This window comes from Carassius auratus, chromosome 37 (genome assembly GCF_003368295.1).
Source record: "Carassius auratus strain Wakin chromosome 37, ASM336829v1, whole genome shotgun sequence".
Lineage (NCBI taxonomy): Eukaryota > Metazoa > Chordata > Actinopteri > Cypriniformes > Cyprinidae > Carassius > Carassius auratus.
Window position 1 is genome coordinate 2,182,829 of NC_039279.1, and position 11,834 is coordinate 2,194,662.

Here is an 11,834-nt window from a genome sequence, read left to right on the forward strand (position 1 = left end):
TCATGATGATATTAATTTTCATGATTTCATTCATACTGTAGATCATATTTATAAAATCATTCATGTTCTGATACATATTCCTGGTTCATGATGTCATTCATTATTAATATTTATGGACCCATTCATATTTTAATACATATTCATATACATGACATAATACATATTCTGCATATTTTTATTCAAAATGTAATTGATATTCTAATGCACATTCATATTCATAATATTCACATTCATATTGCTGATTTTATTATTCATATTCATTATTTCACTGTTCGTATTCTGATACACATTCATATTCATGGTGTCATTAACATATTAATGAGTTCAGTCTTCATATTCATGATGTCATTGATATTCACTGTATTGTTAGCGGTAATGAGGAGGTTATTCCAGTGACTCATAAATCATAACTCTACACAAACAGTGAGATTCTAGAGGATTCTGTGCTTCAGATGTGGTTCCAGCACATGTGAAATTAATAAATCAGCATGTGTCTGTGATGTTTAGGTGACCACATTAATTTGACTATGTAGTGAACTTAAGTCATATGTGTGTGTGTGTGTGTGTGTGTGTGAGAGAGCTGAAGTGAACATTGAGCCGTCATTGACTGCTGTGTTCATGTTTTCTGCTGATCACAGACTCCATATTTCTGGCCGTCAAACTGCTGGGAACCAGAAAACACTGACTATGGTAAGAGCGTCTGTGAGTGTGTGTGTGTGTGTGTGTGTGCGGCCTGTGTGTTGTGTTTTATCCTCCTCTGATGTTCTTGAGCGCCGGTGTCCTGAAACACGAGAAAGTGTCAGACCAGATCAGACCAATCGATCAACAAACTCTACCTGATGTTCATCAGTAAGACGCAGACAGAGATGTCACACAGACCTGTCCACTGATTAGATTCTCATCAGATTAATTATAGGATATGATAATTCAGTCATGAAATGAAAAGCCCTCAATTAGAGACAGTTCAAAGAGATGATATTACACAGACAAGTAAAGCATGTGTCTGCAGTAGAGATCTTGTGTTCATTTGATTAACATGAATTATGATTGAATAAATAAATAAAATCACTGAAGTCATCTTGTGGGTGTTTGGACGTGTGCTGATGCCCTCTAGTGGGCCCCGGACCCCTGGATGAGAGCCACTGCTTTATCGCAGACGTTTATGTGTCTGAATGTGTGTCTGTGTATATAAAAGCTTATTTACTGAATGTCAGATCAGATCTAATGCATTTCTACAGTCTGTTTCGGTGCAATGACTGTTTCATCACATCTAAAACAGTTAAAACGGTCTCTGTGTTTCTGTCTGCAGCGGTTTACCTCTGTAAACGAACAATGCAGAATAAAGCTCGTCTGGAGCTGGCCGATTATGAAGCTGTGAGCATCTCTCTTCTCTATTTTATTTGCATCTACATAAATCTAATTCTGTGAATAAACAGGCTTTATGAATTGAAGTGTGTTTGATGAAAACAGATGGAAGGATTGTATTTGCTGACGTATGTGTGTGTGTGTGTGTGTGTGTGTGTGTGTGTTTTCGCCACAGGAGAGTTTGGCGAGGCTACAGAGAGCTTTTGCACGGAAATGGGAGTTTATATTCATGCAAGCAGAAGCACAAGCGAAGTGAGTGATCAGATCTCAGATCAGATGCTGGAATCAGTATTAGTGTGTGTGTGTGTGTGTGTGTGTGTGTGTGTGTTCACAGTGCTTTCTCTCTCCTGTCAGAGTGGACAAAAAGCGGGACAAGATCGAGCGGAAGATCTTGGACAGTCAGGAGCGGGCCTTCTGGGACGTTCACAGACCTGTGGTGAGTTGGAGTTTCCTCACACCTGTCATGACAAACTCAAAACCTTAATGATTTAAGAGATTTTAAATGGCCTCATTCGGTAGAAGTATTATTGTGTTAATAGCAGCTCATGAATTTTTATGACCTGTGTGTGTGTGTGTGTGTGTGTGTGTGTTGTAGCCTGGCTGTGTGAACACTACTGAAGCTGACATAAAGAAATCCTCCCGGATGAAGCAGCCGCACAAAACACGGAAGGTAAACACACACACACACACAAACACACACACACTCATGCTCACATACACACTGACACACAGACAAACATAAATACAAAAGCTGTGTGTGTGTGTGTGTGTGTGCAGTCAGTGTACGGTCTACAGAATGACATCCGCAGTCAGAGTCCGACTCACACCGCCGCTCCGGAAGTGAAAGAGCCCACGGAGGACGAGCTTCGCAACCAGGTGATGCGCGACTGTCTGAGCAGATCTGTGTTTGAGAAAGACTTCATGTTCTGTGTAGTGCATGCAGCTTATCTGTAATTGTTTTATTTGAATACAATGTATTATTTTTATTTTGTTTGTAATACATCATACAGGTACCATTGATTGATACCACGTATATAACCTACTGGGGTGCCTCAGGGCTCAGTACTAGGACCACTTCTCTTCTCTGTCTACATGGCTTTATTAGGTTCTTTCATTCAGAAACATGGCTTTTTGGCACATCAACCATAACTCCTTCAAAAACAGCCAGAAACCTTGGAGTTATGATTGATGATCAGCTGACTTTCTCAGACCACATTGCTAAAACTGTGCGATCCTGCAGATTTGCTTTATTCAACATCAAGAAGATCAAGTCCTTTCTTTGGGAACATGCTGCACAACTCCTTGTTCGAGCTCTTGTTCTGTGGCTGGACTATTGCAATGCTCTCTTGGCAGGTCTTCCAGACAGTTCTATCAAACCTTTACAATTAATTCAGAACGCGGCAGCAAGATTAATTTTTAATGAGCCAAAAATAATACACGTCACACCTCTGTTTATCAATTTGCACTGGCTTCCAGTAGCTGCTCGCATAAAATTCAAGGCATTGATGTTTGCCTACAAAACTACCACTGGCTCTGCACCCCTTTACCTAAATTCATTACTTCAGACTTATGTGCCTCTAGAAGCTTGTGTTCTGCAAGTGAACGTCGCTTGATTGTTCATCCCAAAGAAGCACAATCACTTTTACGGACTTTTAAATTAAATGTTCCCTTCTGGTGGAATGACCTGCTCAACTCAATCCGGACAGCTGAGTCCTTATCCGTCTTCAAGAATCGGCTTAAAACACATCTAATCCATCTTTATTTGACCCTTGAACTCTAGCACTAAACAGATTAATAGACTAACACTAGCTTCTCTAATCTTTTTGTGTTCATGACAGACTCATTTTAAAAAATATTTAAAAAAGAAAGAAATAATTTTAATAAGGGCTTCTGACATGACATTCTCAAAAAATCAGAACAAGACATAAAATAAGACGCAATAAATGAATAAATGGTAATAAGAAATAAGAAAGCAAAATAATTTCTGGAGTAAACTATAAGTAGAAAATTAAACATAAATGTTTTAAGTAACTAAAATCATTTAAATAATTTTTGAGACTTTTTTGAGCTCTTAAAAGAGCTGCTGAGAAGTACAAAACAAATCACTTCTGAATATTATAAACAGAGAACATATATATTTATATGTGTGTGTGTTCGTCTCTTCTCTTCAGATCCAGAACTGGCAAACACAGCTGGACAGACACTGCTTAAAGATGTCCAAAGTCGCAGAGAGGTGAGTTCACCGTAAGATTTCATGTGTTCCAGTCTCTCCTGCTCACCAAGGCTGTATTTATTTGATCAAAACTACTGTAAAAATTCTGAAATATTATTCTAATGTAAATCATCTGTTTTCTGAGTGAATCTGTGTTAAAGTGTAATTTATTTCTGTGATGCTCCGCTGTATTTTCAGCATCATTCCTCCAGTCTTCAGTGTCACATGATCTTCAGAAATCAGAATAATATGATGATTTACTGCTCAAGAAACATTTCTGATTATTATCAGTGTTGAACACAGTTGTGCTGCTCGATATTTCTGGAAACTGATACATTTTATTTAAATGAAAGTTTAAATGAAAGCATTTATTTGAAATAGAACTCTTTTGTTACATTATAAATGACTTCAGTGACACATTTGATCAGTTAAATGCGTCGTTGATGAGTGAAACATGAATATTAACTTTGCAGTAAACTGATGTTTAGATGTTGTTGATATCTGCGTGTAGTTTGTTGAGTTTCTCGGAGCAGTACATCGAGTACGATCCGTTCTTCACGACGCCTGAGCCGTCGAACCCCTGGATCTCTGATGATGTCACTTCCTGGGAGCTGGAGGCCAGGTGTGTTCAGTGTCATGAAGCAAAGCTGTCAGCCTTGAGATGATTTTAGAGCAAAAACGGATGTGAAAAATCACAAACTCAGGGCATGAAAGAGCAGGAGTGTAGTAGGTGATGACTGACGAGTGGATGTGTTCTGGCGTCTCTCAGTAAAGAGGCCGGGCAGCACCGAGTCAAGCGCTGGGGATTCTGCTTCGACGAGGTTCTGAAGGATCCGGCCGGGAGAGAACAGTTCCTCAAGTTCCTGGAGTCCGAGTTCAGCTCCGAGAACCTGAGGTGAGACCCCCAACACACACACACACACACACACACGATCATCTCATCATCACAAGATCGTTTCAGAGCAGTGTGAAAGCTATATTATATTCAAATGTATTACACTGTAACATTTTAAACAGTAATAAAGTATTGCATTTTTAACATTTTAAACAACTAATAAAGATGTTGTACATCCAGCTAGACTGTATTAAAATGTTTTGGAAAGTATTAATTTTTAAAAGAATTAAATCAAATTAAAAAAGTAAATATTATCTTGTAGTGTATTGTTTACATTTATAAAAAGAAAATGTAATAATTACATCCAACTTTATTAAAAAATTATTATATTTTTAACATTTAAATATTAAGGAAAAAATAAGTGTTGCATTATATCTGGCTATATTAAATTACTATTTATTATTATAGTATTATTTAGCATTTTTTATGAATACACTAAAAAGTAAATATTGCATTGCATATTGCATATCCAGCTATATTATATTACTATTTTATTTTATTTTTTTAATAAATAAACAAAAAGTAAATGTTGCATTATATCTGGCTATATTATATTACTATTTATTATTATTATTATTGTTGTTGTATATTTTTTAATAAACAAACAAAAAGTTAATATTGGGTTATATCCAGCTATATTACATTAAAATGTATGTATATATTTTTTTTATTTTACATTGTTTAATAAATAAATAAATAAATAAAAAGTAAATGTTGCGTTATATCTCGTTATATTACATTAAAATGTATTTATTTATGTAATATTTATTTTTTAAATGCAAAAAATGTAAATGTTGCATTATATATGGCTATATTATCTTACTATTTTTATTATTATTATTATTTTAAATTTGTAAATAAATAAACAAAAATTAAATGTTGCATTATATCCAGCTATGTTACATTAAATTTATTTATTTATTATTTGACATTTTTGAAAAAATAAACCAAAAGTAAATATCTCATTCTATTCGGCTATGTTATATTAAAATGTATTTTTTATTATATATATATATATATATATATATATATATATATATATATATATATATATATATTTTTTTTTTTTTTTTTTTTTACATTTTTCAATAAACAAAAAGTAAATGTTGCATTATATGAAGCTATATTATTTTAAAATGTATTTATTTGTTAAAACATTTTTAAATAATTAAAAAGCAAATGTTGCATTAAATCCGGCTCTAATATATTAAAATGTATTTTTTTTTTGTTAGTTTATTTGAAAATGTCTTTGTCGAATTCACTTTGACTTGAACCTCAAAGAGAAATGGTGAGTGCAGTGTGTTGCTGGTCTCTGGCGCCCTCTGCAGGTTCTGGCTGGCGGTGCAGGAGCTGAAGAAGCGTCCGATCCGAGAGGTTCCCAGCAGGGTGCAGGAGATCTGGGAAGAGTTCCTGGCTCCTGGAGCTCCGAGTGCCATCAACGTCGACTCCAGGAGCTACGACAAAACCACGCAGAACATCAAGGATCCCGGCCGATACGCTTTCCAAGACGCTCAGGTCTGTGCTGTCCTCATTCCTCGGCTCACGTGAGGCTCTCGTCCTCGTCTCCTGAACGCAGTGTGTTTGTGCTTGATCAGGAGCACATCTATAAGCTGATGAAGAGTGACTCCTACAGCCGCTTCATCCGATCCAGCGCTTACCAGGAGCTGCTGCAGGCCAAGAAGAAGGTAAAGCCTCTGAAGCGGCTGGAGACGGCCATCTGAATGTGTTTATTTGGCTTCTGAGCCCTCGTCTCCGTCACGATGCTTCTGCCGCGTCTCTTTTGTTTTGCACGTGTTTCTCTTTGTTTCTTCTGTTCTGTTCTGTTCTGTTCTGTTGTGTCTGTTTTGTTTTGAAGTGATGAGACAGGAAGTGCTGATTGGCTGGTTTTTCTGTGATGTGGTGAGTTCTAGAGATACAGACATGCTGGAGATGAGCTCAGAAAACCATTTCAGTCAGTCTCTCGGACGGAGTTACAGAATATCATCCACTAAACACAAACGCATGACAAAAATTGTAGTTAGAAAAATAATCTGTTACATTACTGTTTTTATGTAATGTAATCTGACAATTTTGGATTACCTTTAGATTACTTTTGAAACAAATAATTTAACAATTTATTTCATTTATTTTTTTCATATTTAGTATTTATAGTATATTATAGTATATTATTTTATTTGATAGTATTTCTTATGATATAGATATAATATATTTGTATGTATATAGTAAAAATTTAATAAAAAATTAAATTAAATTACACATTTTAAGTAATGCAATTTGACTACTTTTGGATTACTTTTGACCCAAATAATTTTACACATTTTTTAAATTAATTTTTTATTTATTTTATTTTGTCATATTTATTATGTATATTAGTTAATATTATTTTAAATATATATATATATATATATATATATATATATATATATATATATATATATATATATATATACTTTTTTTTTTACAAAAAAAAAAAATGACACATTTTAGGTCATGTAATCCTACTACTTTTGGATGACTTTTGACACAATAATTTAAGTAATTTTTTATTGATGTTGGTTATTTTATTTTATAGTATGTATTTAGCATTTATAGTATTTTATTTTACAGTAATTCTTATTAGTTGTATATTTTTTATTAAATATTTTATTTGTATTATATATATATATATATATATATATATATATATATATATATATATATATATATATATACAGTATTGTTCAAAATAATAGCAGTACAATGTGACTAACCAGAATAATCAATGTTTTTAGTATATTTTTTATTGCTACGTGGAAAACAAGTTACCAGTAGGTTCAGTAGATTCTCAGAAAACAAATGAGACCCAGCATTCATGATATGCACGCTCTTAAGGCTGTGCAATTGGGCAATTAGTTGAATTAGTTGAAAGGGGTGTGTTCAAAAAAATAGCAGTGTGGCATTCAATCACTGAGGTCATCAATTTTGTGAAGAAACAGGTGTGAATCAGGTGGCCCCTATTTAAGGATGAAGCCAACACTTGTTGAACATGCATTTGAAAGCTGAGGAAAATGGGTCGTTCAAGACATTGTTCAGAAGAACAGCGTACTTTGATTAAAAAGTTGATTAGAGAGGGGAAAACCTATAAAGAGGTGCAAAAAATGATAGGCTGTTCAGCTAAAATGATCTCCAATGCCTTAAAATGGAGAGCAAAACCAGAGAGACATGGAAGAAAACGGAAGACAACCATCAAAATGGATAGAAGAATAACCAGAATGGCAAAGGCTCAGCCAATGATCACCTCCAGGATGATCAAAGACAGTCTGGAGTTACCTGTAAGTACTGTGACAGTTAGAAGACGTCTGTGTGAAGCTAATCTATTTTCAAGAATCCCCCGCAAAGTCCCTCTGTTAAAAAAAAGGCATGTGCAGAAGAGGTTACAATTTGCCAAAGAACACATCAACTGGCCTAAAGAGAAATGGAGGAACATTTTGTGGACTGATGAGAGTAAAATTGTTCTTTTTGGGTCCAAGGGCCACAGGCAGTTTGTGAGACGACCCCCAAACTCTGAATTCAAGCCACAGTACACAGTGAAGACAGTGAAGCATGGAGGTGAAAGCATCATGATATGGGCATGTTTCTCCTACTATGGTGTTGGGCCTATTTATCGCATACCAGGGATCATGGATCAGTTTGCATATGTTAAAATACTTGAAGAGGTCATGTTGCCCGATGCTGAAGAGGACATGCCCTTGAAATGGTTGTTTCAACAAGACAATGACCCAAAACACACTAGTAAAGGGGTAAAGTCTTGGTTCCAAACCAACAAAATTAATGTTATGGAGTGGCCAGCCCAATCTCCAGACCTTAATCCAATTGAGAACTTGTGGGGTGATATCAAAAATGCTGTTTCTGAAGCAAAACCAAGAAATGTGAATGAATTGTGGAATGTTGTTAAAGAATCATGGAGTGGAATAACAGCTGAGAGGTGCCACAAGTTGGTTGACTCCATGCCACACAGATGTCAAGCAGTTTTAAAAAACTGTGGTCATACAACTAAATATTAGTTTAGTGATTCACAGGATTGCTAAATCCCAGAAAAAAAAAAATGTTTGTACAAAATAGTTTTGAGTTTGTACAGTCAAAGGTAGACACTGCTATTTTTTTGAACACACCCCTTTCAACTAATTGCCCAATTGCACAGCCTTAAGAGCGTGCATATCATGAATGCTGGGTCTTGTTTGTTTTCTGAGAATCTACTGAACCTACTGGTAACTTGTTTGCCACGTAGCAATAAAAAATATACTAAAAACATTGATTATTCTGGTTAGTCACATTGTACTGCTATTATTTTGAACAATACTGTATATATATATATATATATATATATTTCTTTGTCTATGATATAAATGTACCTTATCTTGAATTGGATAATTAATAATAAATAATTTTATAATGATATAAAAATACAAAGAGAAATAAAAATAGTCCATTCTTTGTTATCAAGAACTTTAAACAAATAAAATAAATAAATAATTTTAAATTGAACACTTACTAAAAATGATATAATATTTTATTTTGGTTTATGCTGTTTGATTTCTTAATTTTCTTTGTGTTCTTAAACAAAACTGGACGATTGAACAGATGTATTAAAGCAACAGTCCTTCTGGAAAAGAAAATGTCAAATATAAATCAACTCAAAAGTAACTGTAGTGCGATAATTATGAGCATTTTAAAATATAATATAATCTAATAAGAAGAATATATTGGAATCTGATGAAGTAATCCAGCACAAAGTGAAATACTGGATGTGTTTGCAGAAGTAGAGAATCAGTGATGATTAAAAGCAGCTTTCTTTAAAGAAGTGCGTCACGGCTTCGACTCCTTCTTCAACTCTTTCTCTTTTCCTTCACAGAAAAGCAAGAATCTTTTCTAGGATCTGCATCACAGGTGAGTCTCAGATATCTGCGTTTATTAAAGTGAGGAGATGATCTTCTGCTGAAGATGCAAACCTCTCCATTTCTCTTTTAACTCTAAAGAAGCTTTACAGAAAATAATGGTGATAGTGTTTGTAATATCTTAATATCTTGTAGTCACAATGAACAGACTAGAACTGGACAATAATAGAGTTACATTAATGACAATATCAAGAATCAAGCGCTCCAGAATGAGTTATAATAAATATTATATATAAAACAGAAGCCTGAACAACATTGTGAATAAAAAATCTCAAGGTGGGAAAAAAATACATCTTAGTTATTAGGAAAAAACAACAACAAGAAAAACATTTTAAAGAGAGTAGATTGCATTTTTTTATTTTTATTAACAGAGTGTTTTGCAGAAAAGATTTTTTTTTTTTTTTTTAATTTATTGAGTATTATTTTTTAGTGATCATTTTTTTTTAAAGCGATTCAATTTTGAAAAATTAGGAATTTATTTAATGTATATTTTAATGTTTTTGTTGAGAAAAAATAAGGTTTGTTTGTTTACAAGAAAAATTGGAATTCGTTTTTTTTAACAGAAATGTTTTTAGTGAGAGATTTTTGTTTCATTTTGAGGATAATTTTTTTCGGTATTTATTTTACTTTTGTTTTTGTTATTTATTTGAAGAGATTTTAAAATGTTTTTGGTGAGATTTTTTTTTTTAAGAGAAAAAAATATTTAGAGAGAATTATTTATTTATTTGTTTGTTTGCTCATTTTTACTTTTGAACAGAGTAACAATTTTTTGGAGAAAATAACTGAAGAGAGAAAAGTTTTTGGAATTTTTTTTATTTTTGTTTTAGTTTCTTTTATGTGATTTATGTGAACAGAGGCTTATTTAAGTGAAAACTTTGAGAGAAAAAAAATATGAATTTAGTTATTTTTATTTATTTGAAAAAAAAAAGTAGAGTAAAAATGTTTTTTTGAGAAAAAAACTGTTTATTTGTTTTTACTAGAAAATTTGGAATACTTTTTTTTGTATAGAAAAAGAGTTTAGAGGATAAAAAAGTTTTTAATAAAAGTTTTGGGAATTTATTTTATATTTGTTTCAGTTATTTATTTGGAGACTAAAAATGTGGATTTTAATTAAATTTTTGAAAAAACAAAAATAAGAGAAAAACATTTTGAAGAGAGAAACAAAGTTTGATGAGAGAACCTGTGTGTTTCTCCCTCAGATGCGGTCAGCGAGCGAAGCTTGTATAATCACACACACACACGTCACACGTCTGTTCATTACTGCTGATCACCAGCTGGACACACATCTCCTGGATCCTCTGAGAATCCTTCATTCTGTCAGTCTGAAGACACACACACACACACACTGCTGTCACCGTTGATTTGCCTTTGCGCTTCACTCCATCTGAGCTCTTACAGTTATTTTTATATCTAAGAACTGTTCGGCTGTTTTCTGTGAGCTTTGCTTCTGTAAATGTGTACAGATCTGGAGATTCGGCGTGATTTCTGATGAGGAACACCTGCGCTCACACAATCACCGCTGCTTGAGACACACATGAATGTGTTCGGATGATGTACAGTGGACGCTAATAATATTAATCAGAATATTTGGACACCTTTATTTTACCATCTGTACATTAAACGTGACGCACCATCCATAAAGTACTGTTCCCTCATGGACTCGATGAGAGAGATGATAGTGATGATGGACCGTGACTGATCTGAGATCTGCATCATACAGTATTTCATTTGAGTTCTGTTTCTCAGAAAACGACTGCGATCCAAAGATTATGAGATGATTAGTCCAGCTCATGCGGTCTGGGTTCTTGTGTTTATGATGTTGATTCTGTACATAGCTCCACAGTGACATGAATAAAGCGACTGGAGATGAAAGTGACTCAGTGAATCTTCTGAGTCGTTCTGAATCATTCGTGTTGTTCTGAACAGCAGAGGGCAGTGAATCGCAGTGATTCGGTCATGATTGGGTGGAAGTCATTATTAATTCATGATTAATCATTCTTTTGTTATTCAAGAAAGGTTTCTTTCTTTTTCTTATATTTAACACATTTTATTGCTTTTTTTTGTTGTTGCCATAAGCAGACAATTTACTAAAAGCTTGAAAATATTACTGAATGATATTTAGATTTTTTGCTAACATTAGTCAACATTAATCTTCAATAATAATAATAATAATACACTATGCACAAACCCATATAAATGATAACATCAACCACGGAACAAAACAAACTGATATTTCTCAAAATGTCTTTGATTCTCACAAAAAAAATGTTCAAGAGGGAGAATAAAAGCTTATTTCTATATTTTGCTTTCGTGTGCCAAATTTTATTTCACTTTTGAACATATTGCAAGTTTTACAGAAGTCCTTTACGAGCCGGAGAACATTATATTCAATAAATTCTACATACCAGAAATACATACATGTGCACAT

At 33.6% G+C, this 11,834-nt stretch overlaps 1 protein-coding gene across 6 annotated transcripts in view; it reads left to right on the forward strand.

Moving 5' to 3' along the window:
• Positions 1-11,279, forward strand: part of LOC113055871 (regulator of G-protein signaling 7-like) — a 36,695-nt gene extending 25,416 nt beyond the window's left edge. Inside the window, exons 6-19 of one of the 6 annotated variants that reach the window (XR_003277596.1) lie at positions 639-690; positions 1,310-1,374; positions 1,541-1,617; positions 1,720-1,801; positions 1,961-2,035; positions 2,143-2,241; positions 3,537-3,598; positions 4,089-4,199; positions 4,347-4,472; positions 5,801-5,987; positions 6,068-6,371; positions 9,364-9,398; positions 10,606-10,722; positions 10,870-10,986. Coding sequence is in view for 3 of the 6 variants with exons in the window: in XM_026222247.1 (XP_026078032.1) it covers positions 639-690; positions 1,310-1,374; positions 1,541-1,617; positions 1,720-1,801; positions 1,961-2,035; positions 2,143-2,241; positions 3,537-3,598; positions 4,089-4,199; positions 4,347-4,472; positions 5,801-5,987; positions 6,068-6,157; positions 10,870-10,944 (1,101 nt within the window). In the remaining 3 variants the exon portion in view is untranslated. The other 5 variants (XR_003277597.1, XR_003277595.1, XM_026222249.1 and 2 more) reach the window with 5 other exon arrangements.
• Positions 11,280-11,834: the final 555 nt, after the last annotated feature.